The 22,009-nt window shown below is 40.1% G+C and overlaps 1 protein-coding gene and 1 long non-coding RNA gene across 6 annotated transcripts in view; one reads left to right on the top strand and one right to left on the bottom strand.

The window, feature by feature from the left end:
* LOC129634932 (uncharacterized) overlaps positions 1 to 22,009 on the top strand; it is a 241,709-nt gene that overhangs the window by 65,972 nt on the left and 153,728 nt on the right. The gene's annotated exons all lie outside the window — the stretch shown is intronic.
* The window catches only part of MYRIP (myosin VIIA and Rab interacting protein), a 224,643-nt gene that overhangs the window by 194,100 nt on the left and 8,534 nt on the right, over positions 1 to 22,009 (bottom strand). The window contains exon 2 of the mRNA XM_055557436.1: positions 241 to 385. Within this exon, the coding sequence (XP_055413411.1) occupies positions 241 to 350 (110 nt within the window). The 5' untranslated portion in view covers positions 351 to 385. The remainder of the gene's footprint in view (positions 1 to 240; positions 386 to 22,009) is intronic.

The raw sequence follows: 22,009 nt of genomic DNA, 5'->3' as shown, positions 1-22,009 counted from the left end.
AGGTAAGCAGCCAAACAACAATGTTGACTGCCAGTGTGAACAGTCACATTCCTGAGCTGACATTGTGATGCCCAGCAGTCAAGCCAGTCAGCCTGACTACGGAGGGAAGGGCATTCTTTTTACATGTGTTTACATGATATAAACACTTTGAACACAGGGCTGACAGCAAGGAACATCAGGAAGCCTGTTTCACTTGTCCACACGTGGTTCAATGTACCCAGGTGCAAAATAGCATCTCACCTGAGACGCTCTTCCTCTTTTTTTCGGAGATTGAAGTCTCGCTGGACCACCTGGAGAACATGCTCCGTTTCATCGTCCGTCAGACCAGACAGGTCCAGCTTCCTCCCCATGATTTAATACCAAACACAGACGGATGAGACAAGACCTGAGAAATCAAAGGAAAGACCACAAATTGAGGGCAAGAAAATAGTTCTCCATGGGTAAAATCAACCAATGTTGTTCTTAAACAGAATTAAACACAGTGTTTATATAAGGTGGTTTCCTGCTCTGCTCTCATACTCAGCAAATATTTAGAGACAACTTCAGCAAGGCTGCAGAGAAAAAGTGACAGTAACTGATCATCAACACTGTTATTTATCCCAGTTCTTAAATTAGAAAAAAAACCCGATAAATTATTCTTTTCAATAAAATGAGGTGTACATGAGATCTGCTGGAAATTTCTGCAAAACGCCAAAAGACAATATCCAAAACTTCTCAAGTTCTGTGATTTGAAGTCTCAAATTGTAATTACACATAATTGCACGATAAAAAATCATACTTTAAAAAATATCCTCTATATCTCCTGAAGCTTTTATCACATGACTAAAATACAAACTAGAAATTGATAAACTCTCTTCTGCAAAAAAAAAGTAAAACAATACTTTTAGACATTTTCTTAGCACCAGAAAATATATTTCAAAGAAACACCTCCCCAGAGGTGCATACCTAAAAATTATGGGAAATCACATTTTAAAAAAAAAATAATTTTTAGTGAATGGTTGCACCCAGTGGTAAAATTAAATAATTCCAGAAAAGTGCACAGAATTGAAGGGCATCACAAACATAAATTCAAACATTCTCCACAAAAATATCTGTGGAACCAATGCAGCAAGATTTCAAAAGCATTATTACATACCATAACCAAGTGAGTTTTATCTAAGCAATGTAAAAAAATCAGAGTAACCCACTACATTCGTAGAAAAAAAAGGGAAAAATCATCCGATCATTTCAAGAGATACAGAAGAAGCATTTGACAAACTTCAGTGCCCATTCATGATAGAAACCCTCTGAAAACTAAGACTAGAGAATATTCCCTCCATCATATAAAAGGCTTTTAAAAAAGAAAAACAACAAAAACCTACAATTAGCATCAAATTCAGTGATGAAAGACTGACTGTTTCCCCCTAAGATCAGGAAAAAGGCAAGAATGACCACTCTTATAACTTCTACTCAATACTGAATGTCTTTATTATACAGCTACATTAATCAAGACTGAGTGGCATTGGCGTACACGTAGGTGTAACAGCTGTCTAGTAACAGCATCACAGATGAGGTGGCTGAGATAACAGAGATGTATTTTGTCACAGTTTTAAAGGCTAGAAGTCTGAGATCAGGATGTTGGCAGAGCTGACTTCTCCTGAAGTCCCTCTCCATGATTTACAGATGGTCATCTTCTGCCCGTATCTTCCCATGGAGTTCCCTCTGTGCACACCTATGTCTTAATTTTTCCTTCTTATAAGGATAACCAATTGCATTGGAGTAGGGTCCACTCTAATACCATCATTTTAACTTAACTGCCACTTTAAATATTCTATCTCCAAATACAGTAAAAATCTGAGGTGCTCAGGTTAGGACTCCAACATATGAATTTGTCTCAGCCTGTAACTCTTCACCCTTTGCACCCTCCTCCCCCAGAGAGCACGTCCTTCTCACATGTACATTACAATCACTTCATCCCAACAGCCACAAAAGTCTTAACCTATTCCAGCATCAACTCGAAGTCTAAAATCTCATCTCATTATCATCTCCATTAGGTATAGGTGATTCATCCTGAGGCAAAAATCCTTCCCCCTTGTGAACCTATGGAAGCAGACAAGTTATCTGCTATCGGAGTAGAGTAGTGGGGCAGGCATTTGGAGAGACATTCCATTCTAGCGGGGAGAGGCTGGAAAGGAGAAAGAAGGCTTAGATCTCAAGCAAGTCTGAAAGCAGGGAAAATTCCATTAGGTTTTTTTTTTTAATTAAGTTATACTTGACATACTATACTATATTAGTTTCAGCTGTAACACACAGTGATTCGATATTTTTATACATTATGAGATAATCACCACAAGTCCGGTTACCATCCAAAGTTGTTACAATATTATTGATTATATTCCCCATTTGTCATTTTTTCATGCATAATCTACTATTTGTTTATTTTTAATATTTTTATCCCTATGTGTACTTAACATGTCTGTGACTTATTTTATAATTGGAGGTTTGTGCCTCATAATTCCCTTCGCCGATTTCATCTGTTCCCTCCACCCCCTCTCCTTCAGCAACCACCAGTTTGTTCCCTGTATTTATGAGTCTCCTTCTGTTTCATTTTTTTAAGGCTCAAGGATAGCTCTCTTTGGCTCCGTGCTCTGTCCTCCGAGTGCAGCAGGGCGGTGGGCTCACCCCCTGGGCCCTGGGTGTAGCTGCAGCAGCGTGGCCCACTCTCAGTAACTGAGCAGGGACAGCGCCCTCCCCAGGCCATGGTGGCAGTGACTCCCCTGCAGACCTCTGTTTTGTCTTCAGGATCATTCTTCCCTTTTCCGGATGGATGATGCATATTGGTAGCCAAATAGCTCTACTGGCCCATCCTGCAGCCTCTCAGAAGTCCAGCAGCCTTCCCTCAGTTATCCTGTCTCTATTTAGTTTAAGCTGGCAGTGTTTCTGTCGAGGTAAATTCTCCAAAACTTGGTCAGCTTCCCATACCGTTCTCAGGGGGCCAAGCCATCAGACAGGAGGACCCTCTACAGATCTGTCCTGGGTAACAGCGTCTCTGTTTCCGGCTTCTGCTGCAATGGTTGACTGGATCTGTGAGCCACAGTCTAATCTCATAAGCAAATGGTTGTCCAGTCACACCCTGCTTGCTGTCTATAGACAGACTTTCTCATTTTTGCAGTATGAGTATACTGAGAATTTTCCAAATCTGCAAGTTCTGGTTCCTTTCGTGGAACAATTCTGTCTTCAGTTTACCTCTCGCCTCTCACGTCTCATTATAGCAGCAAGCATAAACCAGTCTTTAATACTTATTTTAGAATTCTCAGGTAACTATCCAAGTCCATAGTCACTGACAAGTTCTACTTTACATAAAACACTGGAACACCATTAGACCAAATTCTCTGCCACTTTATAACCAAGAATGCCTTTCCTTCAGTTTCCAGTTATATATTTCTCATTACTTTCTGAAACCTCAGCAGACACTGCGAACATTCGTATTTCTATCAACTTTTTGTTCATGATGATATATGCGTTCTCTAATATAAGAGACACTTTCTCTCCATCTCTCCTCTTTTCTTCCCAAGTCCTCACTATAATCACCTTTAACATTCATATCTCTACTAACAGCAGATCAATTGTGAGCTGCTGAGTCAGAGGTTAAAGCGCCTGCCTGCAATGCGGGAGACCCGGGTTTGATCCCTGGGTTGGGAAGATCCCCTGGAGAAGGAAATGGCAACCCACTCCAGTACTCTTGCCTGGAGAATCCCATGGAGGGAAGAGCCTGGTAGGCTACAGTCCACGGGGTCGCAAAGAGTCGGACACGACTGAGCTACTTCTCTTTCTTCCTTTCTTTTTTTCTTTCTTTCTACCAGCAGTCTCCTAAGGGAGACCTAGACTCTTTCTAACATACAACTCAAAACTCTTCCATGCTCTACCCTCATCCAGTTCCGAAGTCACTTCCACATTTTTGTACAGAAGAAGAAACAGACATGGCAGATACACATATACAAAGATGCTAATTTCATTGGTAGTTATCAAATTGCAGTTGAAACCATACATGTGGTTTTTCATGTGCAGTTAAAACCATACATGTGTATGAAATACATGTGTATTTCATACACACCAAAACTGTCTTTATCCAGTGTTGCCAGGAGGTGGGACAATTTTGATACAGTGAGTACAAACTGGTACAGTCTCTTTGTAACACAATTAGGCCTCATTTTCAAAATTGAAGATGCATTCACCTCAGCATTTCTGTAGGTATATTTCTCAGACATCATCTTGCAAATATGCACCAAAAGACAGGAATTGGGTTGAATCATATGAAATAAATGGGAACCTATAAAAACTCCTATTTCACATAGCTCATCCTAACAGAAGAACATTAGTAACAGTAACATGCAAAAGAGCAAAAAATATAAATAAGTAAAACCTGTAAACCATCTCAAACAATCATAAACAGGAAGAAGGATACACAAATAGTGTATATGCTTGTTTCATACCAATGGAATACTCCACTGCAGTGAAGAAGAACATCCTAAAGGTATATTCCACATCCATGAGCCTCTAATAAAACGTGCTGTTGAGACAGACAAGCCACATGTATATGCATGTACAGTATGCAAACTGTATGACTCATTTTTATATCAAGTTCAAAAGCACAGAAAGCCAAGAATACATATATTTATTTTTAAGAACGAATGTGATAAAACAATACAGAACAAAACGGGCCCTCTGTGAAGGAGAGAGAAGATCTGGTTGGGCATATCACATGTGGGTGGGAAGAGAGCCTGTAGCACCTGCTGGTCTGAGGAAGTGAATCAGGAAGAAGACCCCACCGTTGGGCTGCTCAAGAAAGGGGAGGCTTCTTAGTTGCCATCTTCTAGTCTCCCCATGAGCAGGAAGAAACACATCAGGGAGCACAGGGAAAATGCAGGCTGACTTCTCCCTTTAAAACACCTCATTAAAGGTGATAACGGCACTTTGGAGTCTCCCAGAAGGTGATATGTCTGCCCCCTTCACTTCACTGGCTTTTGGGTTCTGAGAATTCACAGTGAGATTCTAAGATGCCCAGTTTGGACAGGACAGAAGTGGCAACTTTGATCATATCAAATCTAAGTGATCAGGACTCAAGAGGCAAAAATGGTTTCTGTAGAGAAATAAACAAAGTAGCTGTAAATGGATAAGACAGAGAATAATGAGAAAACCTTTGGGGGAAATAGTTAAAGCGTCTTCCCTTTTTTACAGTAAACACAATTAGATTTCCTGCATCATAGGAGAAAGAACATCAGTAGGGCTGGAAAAGCCTCAATGTCCATGAGTCAGAGGTCACATAGGTTTGACTCTCTCATTTACAGATGGGAGAGTGTAAGCCCAGAGGGAAATGATTTCCCAGACACAAAACTGGTTCAGATGCTCTGACTTTCAGACCTGGTCCTCCCACTCCTGGATTTCTCTGGTTTATATTCAAATAAGAAGGTAGCAGAGAGAATACATTTTAAGATTTAGTAATGAGAAAATTAATAAACTTCAAGATTTAATTACATCACCATTTCCCTAACATGTATTTCTCAGGTCATTGTTCCTGTTCTGAGTGTTCTGAGAAAGGAGAGCTCAGAGATGAAATAAACTAGAGAGGAATGCCTCACCCTGTATGTCCTCTTGGGGATGCACAGCGCATATAAGCTTATCAGAGCTTCTAAGAAGCCTGTCACTAAAGAGCCAGTCTGTGTTTAACTCTGTATTCGTCAAATGCATGTGTCTGCATGCATATCTCTTTCTTTAATAACAGCTGCCTCTTCACATCCAAAGAAATGACTATTTGAGAATTATTGCCGTAAGTCCATCCCATGATGACAAACTACAGCAGCCACTGTAATATAGTTACTGAACTGATTTAGCTGGGGGTTTTAAAATGCAATTATCATAGGAAACTACAGAGTTATACGAGCTTTAGAAGAAGCTGAGGACTTAAAAAGGAAAGCAGATGGATACAACTTTACACATAGGAAAACCAAAATAAAGGTAGAATTGTCTACACTGTTCTTGAACAGAACAACTACAGGGAGGATACAGATAATTCTATAGGAAACTAGGTAGCACAGACCTTGCAAATGAAAAAAACAAAACAGACATTCCAAGAATATGAAATACACACACAACAGGAAGTTCATCATGAAGGGTCAGTGTTTACACAAGCGACATTCTAGAAAGGAACCTAGAACAGATGGATAAAGGACAAATGCAGTAATGGGATCTTGACAAATCCACCGTGTGTGTGATGCACCTGATACACAGAGAGAGGTAAAGAGATTAACTTGGAATATCCAAACTCCTAAAAACAATAAAGGGTAAAGACTGCTGGGGCTTCCCTCTTTGGCCATTGCTAGATCTTGACTAGCGCTGAAGAGAAATTTCTTACTTCTACAAAGGAATCAAAATGTTAGGGCTGTTCCATTTAAGACTCTTGTTATCGGGTGGTAAAAAAAAAAAAAAAAAAAAAAAAAAGGAAAGAACTTGGCCTGGGAAGGAAAGAAAGAAAAGCACAAGTGGTCTGAGATGTACTTGCATTGCAACTTCTTTGGAGTAAATGGTGCTGTAGAACTCACTTTCATTCCTTCGCCTTCGAGGCTGTTAGCCCTGCCATGAATAGCCCCCTCTCTGAGACTCATTCTTTACCTGTACACAGGAAAGGCCCAGAGAAGACATGGTCATACCAACAGGGCATAGTTGATTGGACCAGGGGTGTTACAGCTCTCTCCTGGGAATGATATTAACAGGAGGGAGAAAAAGGAATAGAAAAATAGTGAATAAATTATGGTAGATAACTTTCCAAATGTGATGAAAAGTGCTGTTGGTCTTCTCATTCAGGCAGCTCCACTAACTCTTCATTGCTGTTTAGTTGCTAAGTCGTGTCAGACTCTCTTGCAACCCCATGAACTATAGCCTGTCAGGCTCCTCTGTCTATGGGATTTCTCAGGCAAGAATGCTGGAGTAGGTTGCCATTTCCTTCTCCAGGGGCTCTTCCTGACCCAGGGGTCAAACCTGTGTCTCCTGCACTGGCAGGTGGATTCTTTACCACTGAGCCAACTGGGAAACTCCAACAAATTCTACGTAGGAAAAATTCAAAGAATGCACATCTAGATACATCATAGTCAATCAAAACTCAAATAAAATACAGAATCTTGATGGTAATGAGAAAAATGATTCATGCCACACAAAGGATCTTCAGTAAGATCGACTGCTGACTTCTTATCAGGAATCACTGAGGTCAAAAGGCAGAGAGATGATATATTCAAAGAACTGAAAGAAAAGGATTATTATCCAAGAATTCTATATCCAGAAAAGTATCCTTCAAAAATTAAGGATAAATTAAGACATTCCAGATAAGCAAAAATGGAGAGATTTTACCACCAACTGACCTGCTTTACAAGAAATACTAAAGGAAGTCTATTTAGCAAAGACTGACAGAATTTTTAAAAAGAAATGGACAATTCAGCAATAATAGAGATTTCTATATCAACCTTCAATAATAGAGCAATTGGCAAAACATCAGCAAGGATATAGAAAAGTTAACCCATATTATAATCTACGTAGCTCTTACAGACATCTAGAGAACACTCTACATGACGGCAGAACATACGTTCTTAAGTACACATGGAATATTCTCCAGGTAGACCATACATTAGGCTGTAAAATAAATCTCAATACATTTAAAGGAATTGAATAATATAAAATATATTCTCTAATTACAATGGAAGAAAATTAGAAATTAATAACAAATAAATTTGGTATATTTACACATATATGGAAATTAAACAATGTACAAAAATAAATAACCAAGGGGTCAAGAGAAATAAGAAAACACCTTGAGATAAATATAAATGAAAATACATATACCAAAACTTATGGAATGCAGCTAAAGTAGTGTTTAAGGGTAAATTTATAGATATAAACACCTATATTAAAAAGGAACCATGACAAATCTATAACCTCACCTTCTACCTTAAAAGATTTTTTAAAAAAGGAAAGCAAACTGAACCCAAGTAAGCAGAAGGAAGTAAATAATAAAGACCAGAGAGGAAACCAATGGAATAGAAAAATAATACAGAGAAAATAAAATCCAAAGTCAGTTCTTTGAAAAGATCAACAAAATTGACAAATCTTTGGCAAGACTGATCAAGAATAAAAACATAAGATTCAAATTACTAAAACCAAGAATGAAAGAGGGCCGTCAATGCTGACCATACAAAAATAAGAAAGATTATAAAGGAATACTGTGAACAGTTGTATGCCAGAAATTTAGATAACCTAGATGAAATGAAAAAAAAAAATCCTAGATAGTTCACCAAAACTGACTCAAGAAGAAATAGAAATTATGTATAGAACTATAACTAGTAAAGATAATGAATTAATAATAAAAGCTTCCACAAAGAAATTCAAACATTAAAAAAAGAAAAATTAACATCAACCCTTCCCCCAAAAGTAGACTAGGAGGAAATACTTCTTAATCCATTTTAAGAAGCCAGTATTATCCTGATATGAAAAGCAAACAAGGATATCACAATAAAATAAACCTATAAACCAATATCCCTTATGAATACAGATGAAAAAATCCTCAACAACATATTAGCAAACAAAAATCCAGCACATACAAAAAAGGATTAGGTACAGCATAACAAAGAAGGATTTAGGGCACAAATGCAAGGTTGGTTGAACATGTGAAAATCAATCAATGTAATGTAGCATGTTAATAGAATATAAAGGGCAAAGATCCCATAATCTTCTTAATAAATACAGAAAAGTGTTTGATAATATCCAATACACTTTCTGATATAGGAATAGATGGGAGCTTTCTTTTTTAAATTAAGTTTTATTGGAAAATAGATGAGTTACAATGTTGTGTTTCTGCTGTAGAGCAAGGTGAATTAGTTATCAGTTCAGTTCAGTTCAGTTCAGTTGCTCAGTCGTGTCTGACTCTTTACTTATACCTATATCCATTATTTTTTAGATTCTTTTCCTATATAGGTCATTACAGAGTATTGAGTAGAGTTCCCTGTGATACATGGCATGTTCTTATTAGTTATCTATTTTATGTATAGTAGTGTGTATATGTAAATCCCAATCTCCCAATTTATTCCTCCATCCTCTTTCCCCCTTGGTAACCATATGTATGTTTTCTCCATCTGTGACTCTATTTCTGTTCTGTAAAGAAGCTCATTTGCACCATTATCCTAGATTCCACATATAACCTACATCATATGATATTTGGCTCTCCCTGTCTGACTTACTTCACTCAGTATGACAATCTCTAGGTTCATCCATGTTGCTGCAAATGGCATTATTTCATTCTTTTTTATAGGTGAGTAATATTCCATTGCATATATTACCACATCTTCTGTATTCACTCCTCCATCGACGGACATTTAGATTGCTTCTATGACCTGGCTATTGTAAACAGTGCTTCAGTGAACATTGGGGTACATGTATCTTTTTGAATTATGGTTTTCTTTAGATATAAGCCTAGGAGTGGGGTTGCTGGATCGTATGGTAGTTCTGTTTAGTTTTCTAGGGAGCCTCCATGTGTCCTTCATAGCGTCTGCACCAATTTATATTCCCACCAACTGTACAGGATCCTTTTTCCCTGTATCCCTTTTTCCTGCATCCCCTTCAGTGTTTATTGTTCATAGATTTTTAGATGATGGCTATTCTGACTGGTGTGAGGTAATACATTGTAGTTTTGATGTCCATTTCTCTAATAATTAGTGGTGTTGAGCATCTTTCCCTGTGCTTTGTAGCCATCTGCATGTCTTTGGAGAAATGTCTATGTAGATCTTCCACCCATTTTTTTGATTGAATTTTCTTTTTATATTGAACTGCATGAACTGTCTGTATATTTTGGAGACTAATCCCTTGCCAGTTGCTTCATAGAAGGGAACTTTCTTGGATTAAGGCTGTCTACAAAAAACTCACAGCCAACATCATACTTAATGTGAATGAATAGATGCTTTCCCCTCAAATGTCATGAATACAAGATTGTCACTCTTACCACTTCTATTCAGTATAGTACTAGAGGTTCTGCTGCTGCTGCTAAGTGGCTTCAGTCACGTCCGACTCTGTGTGACCCCATAGACAGCAGCCCACGAGGCTCCCCTGTCCCTGGGATTCTCCAGGCTAGAACACTGGAGTGGGTTGCCAGTTCCTTCTCCAATGCATGAAAGTGAAAGTGAAGTCACTCAGTCGTGTCCGACTCTTAGCGACCCCATGGACTGCAGCCTACCAGGCTCCTCCATATATGGGATTTTCCAGCAAGACTACTGGAGTGGGGTGCCATTGCCTTCTCCAACTAGAGGTTCTAGCCAGGTCAATTAGGCAAGAAAGAGGACTAAAAAGCATCTAAAGTAGGAAGGAAATTGGGACCACATCTATTCAGAGAAAACATAGTCCCATATAGAAAATTCAAAGGAATACATATACACAAAACCAATTAAAACCAAAAAACTGAGATCAGCAAGTTTGCAAGATACAAGATCAATATACACAAATCAACCTGTATCTTTTCAAATTATGGTTTTCTCCGGATACATTCCCAGGAATGGGATTGCTGGATCATACGGTAGTTCTACATTTAGTTTTCTAAGGAACCTGCGTACTGTTCTCCACAGTGGCTGTACCAGTTTACATTCCCACCAACAGTTTAAGAGGGAACCCATGACTTCCTGTAGTCTAAATGCCATCACTCTGAGACTGCCAGGCACCAGCTCCTGTAAGCCCGATGAGCTCCATCTGAACCATTGACCCTCCTGATACCTCATGGAGGCTCCAAGTTGATGCTATTTTAGGCAAAACTTCCTCCCCCACCAAACAGAATTAACACTATAATTTTATATCTGGCAAATGAGAGCAGTTCTAGAAGTTGAAAATTAGTGGGAGTTCGGGAGATCTCATTATCCCCCTCCATTTGAGATTTGATGTTATTTTCTACCTGTTGGATCTTGATGGAAACTTCTTCAGAAGTTAAGTATGGTGAAAGCAGGTATTGGGAGATGTTTCAGATGGTATTAGATGGACACACACATACCCACCCATCTGCTGATCACAGAGTAGATGGAGTTAGCAGGAGAGAAGGGTGGAGGGGACATAAAATGGAAGTCTAAATCAGCAGTACTCGACTGAGTACCCTATATTGCCTCCCAGGAGATAATTAACAAGGTCTGGGCAGAGTTTTAGTTGCTTCTAATGGGAGTATGCTACTGGCATCTAGTGGGTAGTGGCCAGGTGCTGCTGCTGCTGCTGCTAAGTCGCTTCAGTCGTGTCCGACTCTGTGCGACCCCATAGATGGCAGCCCATGAGGCTCCCCCGTCCCTGGGATTCTCCAGGCAAGAACACTGGAGTGGGTTGCCATTTCCTTCTCCAATGCATGAAAGTGAAAAGTGAAAGTGAAGTTGCTCAGTCGTGTCCGACTCTTAGCGACCCCATGGACTGCAGCCCACCAGGCTCCTCCGTCCATGGGATTTTCCAGGCAAGAGTACTGGAGTGGGGTGCCACCAATAATGCACAGGACAGCTCTTGGCAACAAAGAATTACTTATTCCAAAATGTCAACAATGCCAAGGTTGAGAAAACCTGATCTAAACTGAAAGCTGCACAGCGGTCAGATTCTTCCTGTGTGCTTCCCAGTAGCCCCAGGTATGCTCCACGAGTTCACAAGGGGGACTTCACTATTGCCTGCACACTGAAATTACACCATTGGTTCTCAGGCTTCGGGCTCAGACAGAAACTAAATCACTGCCTCTCCTGGGTCTCCAGCGCCCTATCTTTGGATTTGTGAGCCTACATAATCATGTGATCCAATTTCTTATAATAAATCTTTTTGTTTGATACATATGTACACACACACACACACACATATAGACACACATATCCTGTTGGTTCTGTTTTTCTGGAAACTCTGGTGAATATAGACACATACACACATTACATGTTATTGGCAAGTCAAATGACCTGGTTTATATACCTTGATTGCATTTTTCTGTCCTCATCTGCAATGACCAAACTAACAGGTCTGTAGAAGAGCTCAGTGCATTTCTCTGACATCTTGAGTAAGAGCAGTGCCTATAATCCCCTACTTTTGTTTCCTGAGCCTTTGGTCACAGTGGCAGCCCTGTGATGCCTCTCTTGCCTTTTGGACTTTTTCGTCTGTCTGCTTCCCATCCTTTGGGGGTTTTCATGTTGATCCCCTGCACAGATGACAGCTAATGAACACTCGATAAAAATACACAGCTCTTCACCCACTAAGAATTTCCTCTTCAGTTTCAACTAGATAATGATGCTCTCTGCTTCCTCTGTTATATAAAATCTGGTAGATTTCTTCTGACTGTAATAAAAGTGTGTCAAGATAGGAGTTGGCAACTGGCTGCATTTCAAACTTGAGCACATAAGACTATGAAAAAATGGACATTAAAGCTTCACTAATTCAGACTTCATTAATTCCAAATTTGTGATCACACAGTACGCTAAAATGTACTATTCTCAAAACAAAGGGATTAAGACAAAATAATAGTAGGTGAGAAAAGGAGAATATTTACCTTCTAAAGAGAGCAAATTATTATCAGGTACTTTCTGAGAAGTATCCATTTATATCTAAACAGCACAATTACAGTGAAAGCAAATAACAGCTGTAGAGCCTGGGTCTGTAGTATGCAAACCTCAGAGGGTTACACTGGAACTTAATCTCAGGACCTGGGTTGAGCACTGTGTACAGCTTCGCTGAGTAGAGGCTGGGACAACTAGAGATAAAGGACAATCAGACACAAAGTGGTGAGGTCTACCTCAGGAGTGAGCCAGGAGCCATTGCCCCTCGATTGGGTAAAAGAGAGAGGGCAGGAGCCAGAGATGGAGAGACTTCCTGGCATTGGTCTTGTCTGGGCCCTGGCCAGGACGGGCAAGGGTTGGTAGGTATCCAGGCTGAGGGAGGCTTCCCTTGGCGACATGCATGCATTGGTTCAGTGTGTCTGCTGCAGGGTTGCAGATGGCGTCTGCAAAGCCGTGTTAAAGAGCGTCAACTTCTCCTGAGGGCCCTGGGAGTCACTGCAGAGTTCTAAATAAGCGAGCAACCCGAGATCCAGCATTTGGGCTCAGCAGTAAAGAATCTGTCTGCAATGCAGGAGACCTAGTTCAATCCCTGGACCAGGAAGATCACCTGGAGGAAAGCATGGCAACTCACTGCAGTACTTTTGCACGGAGAATCCCATGGACAGAGGAGCCTGGTGGGCTAGAGTCCATGGGGTCACACGGAGTCGGACACAACTGAAGTGGCTAAGCAGCAGCAGCAGGATCACTTAGGTAGTGATGGGAAGCTGGGGTGGAGATGGACAGGCACAGAGGCAGGCAGCTGAAGCCACTGTCGTGGTCTAGGTGGGAGCTCAAAGTTGAGAAGAAAACAGAGACGATGACTCAAAGCTGCCTATTTATTCCTAGGTTAAACTTTTTCCTCTTGGAAAATATTCAGGCAGGTCAAAGTTCAACTCCCAGTGGGCAGCTCCTTCCCTCTCCCTCCTTCCCAAGATGGCATCTGGCAGGAGGGGCAGGCTTTGCTGTTCTTGGCAATAAAGACGAGTACACACAGCCTTTCCAGGCTGGGCCCTGCCATGGGGTTCATCGGCATCTGGACTATAACTATCTAAGGGGAGCCCAGTCTTCTCTGTCCTCTGTCACAAGTGGCATGCTCAGGGGTTACTCATGAGTTGATGGCCTTGGTTTGTTGATTGATCTGTTGTTGTTCAGTTGCTAAGTCACATCCGACTCTTTGTGACCCCATGAACTGCAGCACACCAGGCTTCCCTGTCTTTCACTGTCTCCCTGAATTTGCTCAAACTCATGTCCATTGAGTCGGTGGTGCTATCTAACCATCTCATCCTCTGTCGCCCCCTTCTCCTCCTGCCCTCAATCTTTCCCAGCATCAGGGTCTTTACCTCCTTCTATCAGGAGGCCAAAGTATTGGAGCTTCAGCTTCAGCATCAATCTTTCCAATGAATATTTAGGGTTGATTTCCTTTAGCACTGACTGGTTTGATCTCCTTACAGTCCAAAGAGTCTTCTCCAGCACAATTTGAAAGCATCACTTCTTTGGATTCAGCCTTTTTTATGGTCCAACTCTTACATCCATACATGACTATTGGAAAAAACCATTGCTTTGACTATAAGGACCTTTGTTGGCAAAGTACTGTCGCCACTTATAAATATACTGTCTAGGTTTGTCATAGGTTTTATTCCAAGGAGCAAGCATCTTTTAATTTTGTGGCTGCATTCACCATCCTCAGTGATTTTGGAGCCCAAGAAAATAAAATCTGCCACTGTATCCACTTTTTCCCATCTATTTGCCATGAGGTGATAGGACCAGAAGCCATGATCTTAGTTGGCTTAAAACTCAACATTCAGATTGATTTGAGAGCAGCCTATCAAAAAGAACCCCTGCCAAATCTCACCAGGTCCTACCACAAGGGGTGCTAGTAAGTGCCAGCTACTTTGTGCCAGATTAAGATTATCCAAAATGCCTACTCAGTGTCTAAAACTCGATAAAGGACTTTGAAACTCAAAGATATAGTCTATACATGAATGAACAATGGTCTCAATAGGCGAAAGGAAGACAAAGAAATGGAGATAACATCTTAAAGAATTTGGATTTTGAAGATGACACGTGGAAACATACGTGTATGCTGCTCTCAGCCATTTACTGTCATCATCCAGTTTCAAAAGGGGCCCAGAGCAAGAGATGGCTCTGTTGCAAGGCCAGGCAGTACTGCCAGAGGCTGTCTCTTGGTTTATGCAGGACCCAACAGATCCAATGGCATCAAAGTGCCTACAGCAAACAGAGATGCCATCCAGGGCCTCCGGGAAGCTCTAGGAGGAGCACCACAAAGGCTTTCAAGAGTGTCAGAGCAGAGCGCCACCCTCCTCCACAGTAACTGGTCTCCGTTTGAGAATTAGCTCCTGCTGGCTACCAGGCCCTGGTATTGAATGCCTAACTACAGGACATCAAGTGACTATGTGCCCAGGAGAAGCTAGCTTTGATCCTCTTGTTAGGCTCTGCATGAACAGTATGGACCCACTGTCAAGTGGAAATGCTATATAAGAAATCAGACCCAATCAGTTACAGAAGGTTTAAGTTGCATGAGCAGGTAACTCGGACTTCTCCCCATCTGTGTCTGCTGCTTTGCCGCCGCTCCCTCAGTCCACACCTACATCCTCATAAGAAGTTCTTGATGATCAACCAACGTAAGAAGAAAAGCCTCAGTCTGGATTCATGGATGAGTCTGTAAAGAATCACTGACACCAACCGGAAGTGGACAGCTGTAGCGTTACAGCCCCACTCTCGGTGGCTCTGAAAGATAGCAGTGAGGGTCATCCTGCTGGTGGGCAGGATTTCAAGCTGGGTATTGATCTTCCACTTTGGACCACGAGGTGTCTGGAAGAATGGGCCTGACATCAATTCACAGACAGTAGCCAACAGAACGGCAGCATAGGAGGGAGCAGAGTTGGGAGATCAGTGAGAAGGAGGTCTGAGGAAGAGGGGTGTGGAGACCTTTCTGAGGACCCAAGTGTGATGTCATTTGAATATCTCTGCAGAAGTTCTCAGTCACAGGTGAGGAAGGCTATTCCCCTGTGTTTATTCAGTGAGTCCTTGTATGCAATGAACACGGCAGGAGGGTCCAACAATGTGGCTATCCATGGGTACAGTTTCACAGACTTCCTCTTTGCAGGCCTAATCTGCCTGTCACCAATGTCTGGGGACACATCTTCCTGACAGCAAAGACCAGGGCTTAGCGCCCCCCTGGACATGGAGGGGAGGAATCCAGTCACCCGCCTGCTGGCAATGATACACTAGGCCTTCCGTCACGGAGTGGGTAGTGAGTCCTTCCTGGACCACATATGTATGCTCTTCCCATCTCTGCCTCCACCTCTACCCATCACTTACAGAATACTTGGGGGTCACAGCTCCCCCCCCTCTGCCAGCATGTTGTGATTGACCAAGAAACTCATTTACAGCAAATGAAGTTTGGCCATGGACTTACATCCATGGAATGCACTCACCTCACTGATGTATCACATCACCTGGTGAGCTCGAGGGAAGATCTACCGATGACTTTTGATCCACCAGTTTTCTACCTCTGAACTAGATGATCTTCAAAACACCTCTCTGATCTGATCTTTTTGAATGCTGTGGTGTCTGCAATGACCCAAGGCCCAAGTGGAATAAATAGGTTTCTTTCTTCTTTTTTGAAGCCTCAATATAGTGAAAGTTGAAATAAATGTTTGAACTGGACTGCAGTGTACATTTTTCAAAATGAAAATAGTTTCAAATAGAAACACTTACAATGAAATATTGTGCTCAGCTAGTAGGCCTTTCAAACTGTGGTTACAGTCAAAGATAAATAAGCAATAACATTAAAAAGAGATTTGATCCTAGATAATGTCCTATTGGAGAGATTAAAAAAGAGAGCAAAGTTGCTCTAGGCAAAAAAAAAAAAAAAAAAAAAAGAAATCTACAATTCAACACCATGGCAGGAGGGAAACTGTTTAATGATCTTTAACATTAGCCTGCTCCACGGCAAGTTTCACCAACCCAGCTATACTTAAGTAATCCGTCTTCCCATCTGCAGGAGGTTCAGAGACATATACTTCTTTTTAATTAAAGTTAGATACTTAAAGATAATTAAAGGTGTGTTTTAGAAATCTATAGACAAGATTCCAGAACTCTAAAGCAGAAGATAACCAAAAAGCTACTGCTTTATTTTAAATAAAGTGGTTCAGCATTTGAGAAGGATGTCAGGGAAGGTAGTTGAGCATTGAGTAGTAATGCCCATGGGTATTTAATTCAAACTGAATAGAAATGGAAAACGAATTGTCTTCATTTTTAAAAATGTTATTGAAGTATAGTTGATTTACAATGTTGTATTAATTTCTTTTGTATAGCAAAGTGGCTCAGTTATACATATCTTCTTTTTCATATTCTTTTCCATTATGGTTTATCACAGGACAGTGAATATAGCTCCCTGTATATGTAGTAGGACCTTGTTTGTCCATTCTATACATCATAGTTTGCATTTGCTAGTCACAAACTCCCAGTCCTTCGCTCCTCTACCCATCTCGCCCTTGGCAGTCACAAATCTATTCTCCATGTCTATGAGTCTGTGTCATAGATAAATTTATTTGTGTCATATTTTAGATTCCTCATATAAGTGATATGGTATTTGTCTTTCTGACTTACTTTTCTTAGTATGATAATCTCTAGGCGCATCCAGGTTGCTGCAAATGGCATTATTTCATTCTTTTTCATGGCCAAGTAATATTTTACCACACACACACACACACACACACACACACACACACACACACACACACATATCTTCATCTGTTCATCTACTGATGGACATTTAGGTTGTTTCTGTGTCCTGGCCATTGTAAATACTGCTGATACAAACACAGAGGTGCATGTATCTTTCTGAGTTATAGTTCTGTCTGGATATTTGCCCAGGAGTGGGACTGCTGGATCATATGCCAACTCTAGTTCTTTGAGAAACCTCCATGCCATTCTTCACAGTGGATGCACCAATTTACATTCCCACCAAGGTATAAGAGGGTTCCCTTTTCTCCACACTTTCCCAGCCAAACTGTCTTCATTTTTTTTCTCAAAACTCCAAAGGTAATGCACTAAAAGTACAGTGGAAATATTCTATAATATGGCCAATGGAATTTGCTGTAGTCTCTGCCCACTGATTCTAACGTCAGCAAACACGGCTTAGTCCCTATAGGGACCCAGAGAAATGCCAAAGGAGAAACCAGAAATAAAGCATGGGGCCCTGCTCTAAATTTCCACAGCCAGGGATGGGACACAGGGTCTCCAACAATGTACTCCTTCAACCTGGTCTGGCCAGGGCCCTTTTCCTGAGCCATCTCTTTACCGTCTCTTGCTTCTGGACCCTCGATTCTGCAAAACACTTATTGAAGGGGAATAATCCCAGTCAGGCATTCATCAGTAAGAACCTCTAACCAGTGTCTGCCCACCTCATTCTTTTTCCTCTAGGGCTTTTGTGTAGTTTTCAGTACCTCAAATTCCCATTTATGGACATTTGAAAGATATGATAATATCATAGAAGAAAATTAATCACCTGACATCATCAAACAAGTTCAACTAGTGCTAACCCATTGGTTCATTTAAGTCTCATTTCCCCCACTCTTTGTAAGGACTGTTGTCATTTATATCTTATTATACAGAGAAGTATGCTATACATTCATTTCCGCTAAACTCTTTTATCTCCAGTATTTGTTTTTTTCATGTTAGCAAGAGCACTTTCAAGTCTCACTCCTAATGGCTCCATTATATTGTATCAAGTGGATATACCTGTTGACCTGTTCCTAGTGGTGAACCTCTGGTTTAATTTCCATTCTGGACTACATCATAGAAAACTATGATAAACATCTCTGTGCGTAAAGGGTTTTCCACATTAAGGATTTTTCCCCCTTCAGGTAGATTTCCAGAAATAAAATGACTACGTTTAAGGTTAATAATATTAAGGCCCCTGAGACACATTTGCAGGCATCTAGTTGAAGAACAACAACAGAATAGTGAGGCCACGTGAATGGCAAAATCGGCACAGATGCCAACAGGCCGACCACTGAAAAGTCTTATTTGTGTAGGCTCAATGGGGCACCACTTTATGGTAAAATTCTGTCTATTCCTCAGAACAGAGAAGAGAGGGGAACTGGCAGACAGGGCTAAAATAACAACTCAAACGCAGCGTTGAGAAAGGAAGAAAAATGTGGAACAGAGATTAAAAGACACAGATGATGTAGGAGAAAGATTCCGCATATCTAATTACAGTTCCAGGAGCAGAGAATGAGGAAAAGCAATATTCAAAGAAATAATGACTGAGAACTTTCCAGAACATGAATTAGACATCAATTCTCACATGAATGAAGTCCAGAAAATCCTGAGGGAGATAATTAAAGAGAAGCATGAAACTCAGAACAACGAATACACAGAAAGGGAACTCGAATCACCCATAATGAAAAGATAGATTACTGCAAAATAACAATAATCAGACCACTAGATAAATTCTTAAAATGAACCAATGAAAACTGGAAGACAAGTGGAATCATACTGTCAACAAATCGCTTACCATGTGGAAAAAATAAATAGATGGAGTTTTTAAAAAGTCTGACTAAAACACCAGTGTTAACATATAAATTGTGCAGAGTGATCAGAGTTTTAAGTATAAAGTCCTTGACTTGCTCAGGAGGACAGAATGACTGATTTAGTTTGTATTTTGTTAAGGTAAATATATACGCTAAAATTACCATATAATAAATACAAGTAAATAGAAATAGAGTGTAAAGCTTTTGACTGTGGAGATGAGGGAAATGTGATGTGGGGTAGGAAAGAGAATCTAAATTAATACAAGAAGCTATTAGATAAAATAACCAAGTATATTAAAAGTGGGACAATGAAAGAGGTCAAGAGAACAAAGTAAAATGGTAAATCCAAACATATTAATAGCAGCATTGTAAATGAACATAACTTTCACATTAAAACTTACAGATTGAAAAAATAAAGCAAATTTTATTGCTTTATGCTCTTTATAACTGTTTCTGTTTGTATAAGTGAAATAAAAATGTACAGAACTGTTGATGGTGAAAGGATAAGAAAATGATAAGAAAGGCAAGTACTAAGTAAAAGAAAGTTGGTATACCTCTATTAGAAACAGGTCTATTTTTAATGATTTATTTTTTATTGAAGTATAGTTGATTTACAGGGTTTCAGGTAAAGAGGAAAGTGATTCAGTTTTACACACACACACACACACATATATTTTTTCAGGTTCTGGTTTATTACAAGATACTGAGTATAGTTCCCTGTGATATACAGTAGACTCTTGTTGTTTTGATAGTGTGTATCTGTTAATCCCAGAGGTCCTAATTCATCTCCCCCCTGAAAGTATCCCCTTTGGTCACCATAAGTTTGTTTTCTATGTCTATGAGTCTATTTCTGTTCTGTAAATAAGTTCATTTGTTTCATTTTTTTTAATTCCACATATAAGTGATATTATATGATATTTGTTCTTCTCAGATCTAGAAACAAGAACATTGCTAGAGATTAAGAGGGTTTGTTTCATAACTGACCAGGAAAAAGTTAAACTATAATGTATCTAATAACATAATACTTCAAAAAATACAAAGCAAAAACTGAAAAAGCATAAGATTAAACTGAAAAATTCTCTATATTTCTCCCTCAGTAACTGACTAATCAAACTTCAAAAAAATGAGTAATGAAGATGGAAGATTTGAATACCACAATTAACTAGTTTAAGCTAGTGAAAATATATGGATTGCTGCAAACCAATAACTTCATGGAAATATAGAACATTTGTGAAAACTATGTGCCAGGCCACAAAACAAGTCTCAAATTTCAAAGAATTGGAATCATGCAGATCATATTCTCTAATCATTATTAAAACAGAAAATATTTAAACTAGAAAAAATTTTTAAATAAAAAATATGAAAAAATTTAAAATGTTATCTAAAATAAAAAATTAAAGTAGATATTATTAAAAATGTTAAACTAGAATAAAGATAGAATTAAAGAAAAAATAATTGTTAACAGGTTCTGGAAATTAAAAGACAAATTGAAATAAAAGCTTACAAAAAGTCATAACCCAAAGAAAAAATCATCATGAAAATGTTAAAAATCTATATGTGAACAGTAACAAAACATGTGGAATACAAATATGGCTAAAGCAATACTTGGAAATTTATTGTGCTAAATGCATACATGTAAAAGAAGAAAAGCTGGAATTAAATGAGTAACCATGTACATTTATGGAGAAGGCAGTGGCACCCCACTCCAGTGCTCTTGCCTGGAAAATCCCATGGACGGAGGAGCCTGGTGGGCTGCAGCCCATGGGGTCGCTAAGAGTTGGACACGACTGAAGTGACTTAGCAGCAGCAGCATGTACATTTAAGAGATGAGAAAAAGAATAAAGCAAAGTAAGTATAAGGAAGGTAATAAGGATGAGGACAGAGAATAAATAAAATGAAAAATAATGACACGGGTGAAAAGTTCCTTCTTTGTAAAGTCTGAAAAGAGCCTGTAACAACCCTGGTGAGATGGACCAGGTGGCATCACCCAACTGGGGCTTAGAAGGCACTTGAGTGTGGTGCCCCAGGAGAGCCCCCGCCTTCCCGAGAAGCGCTCTTGACAACATGCAGGGCACATCTCCGTGCCTCTCCCCATGCACCCCAACTTGATCTCACTTTTTCTGGCCCCTCTTCCATCTTCCAACCATCTCCCAAATTTGCCAAAAGTGATATTTGGTTCTCTCATTCTCCTTGTTGCTTTTGGATCATTTATGGAAGAGAAGGGGAAATATTAGCATTACTTCAGCATCCACCACCAGCACCAGTCTGAGGGGAGGGGAACTGAGGCAGCAAGCCGGGGTGGTGGCAGTGGAAAGAACAAGCATCAGGTACCTGGAAGCTGTGGGAGGAAGGATTTAGATCTGGGAGCACAGAGGATGGGGGTGGGGGTGGCAGGCACCCAGACTGCAAGATCTGCAGTCCTGGGAGAGGCACCCAACCTTCACTGAACCGTGGGTGGAGCTGAAAGACCCACTGACGGATTTCCAGTAGGTTTTCAACAAGGATTCCATTAAAACAGCATTTAAAATTTTTCTTCTAATTAGCCATAAAAGAAAGAGATGAATCTCAGATACTCTGCTTACATGTCATTCTAGTAAATCAAAGTCCCTAATGATCAATAAATTGCTTTTCAAAGAAAGCAAAACAACAAAACCACATTTATATAACACAAACACAAAACCTGCCAGATTCTCAGAGGCTGAGCTACACAGATAAAGTAAAGTGATGATTGAGACAAAGGTTTTCATGGGGAGGTTAGGAAGAGCTTTGGGGCTGGAAGCACTGCTTATGCAGATTGGACTACTTCAGGGGAAGAAAAAAAATTATGTAAAGGGGCTTGGGTCA

This window comes from Bubalus kerabau, chromosome 20 (assembly GCF_029407905.1).
Source record: "Bubalus kerabau isolate K-KA32 ecotype Philippines breed swamp buffalo chromosome 20, PCC_UOA_SB_1v2, whole genome shotgun sequence".
Lineage (NCBI taxonomy): Eukaryota > Metazoa > Chordata > Mammalia > Artiodactyla > Bovidae > Bubalus > Bubalus kerabau.
Note: the sequence above shows the minus strand (reverse complement) of the source record. Positions and strands in the feature narration are given on the sequence as shown.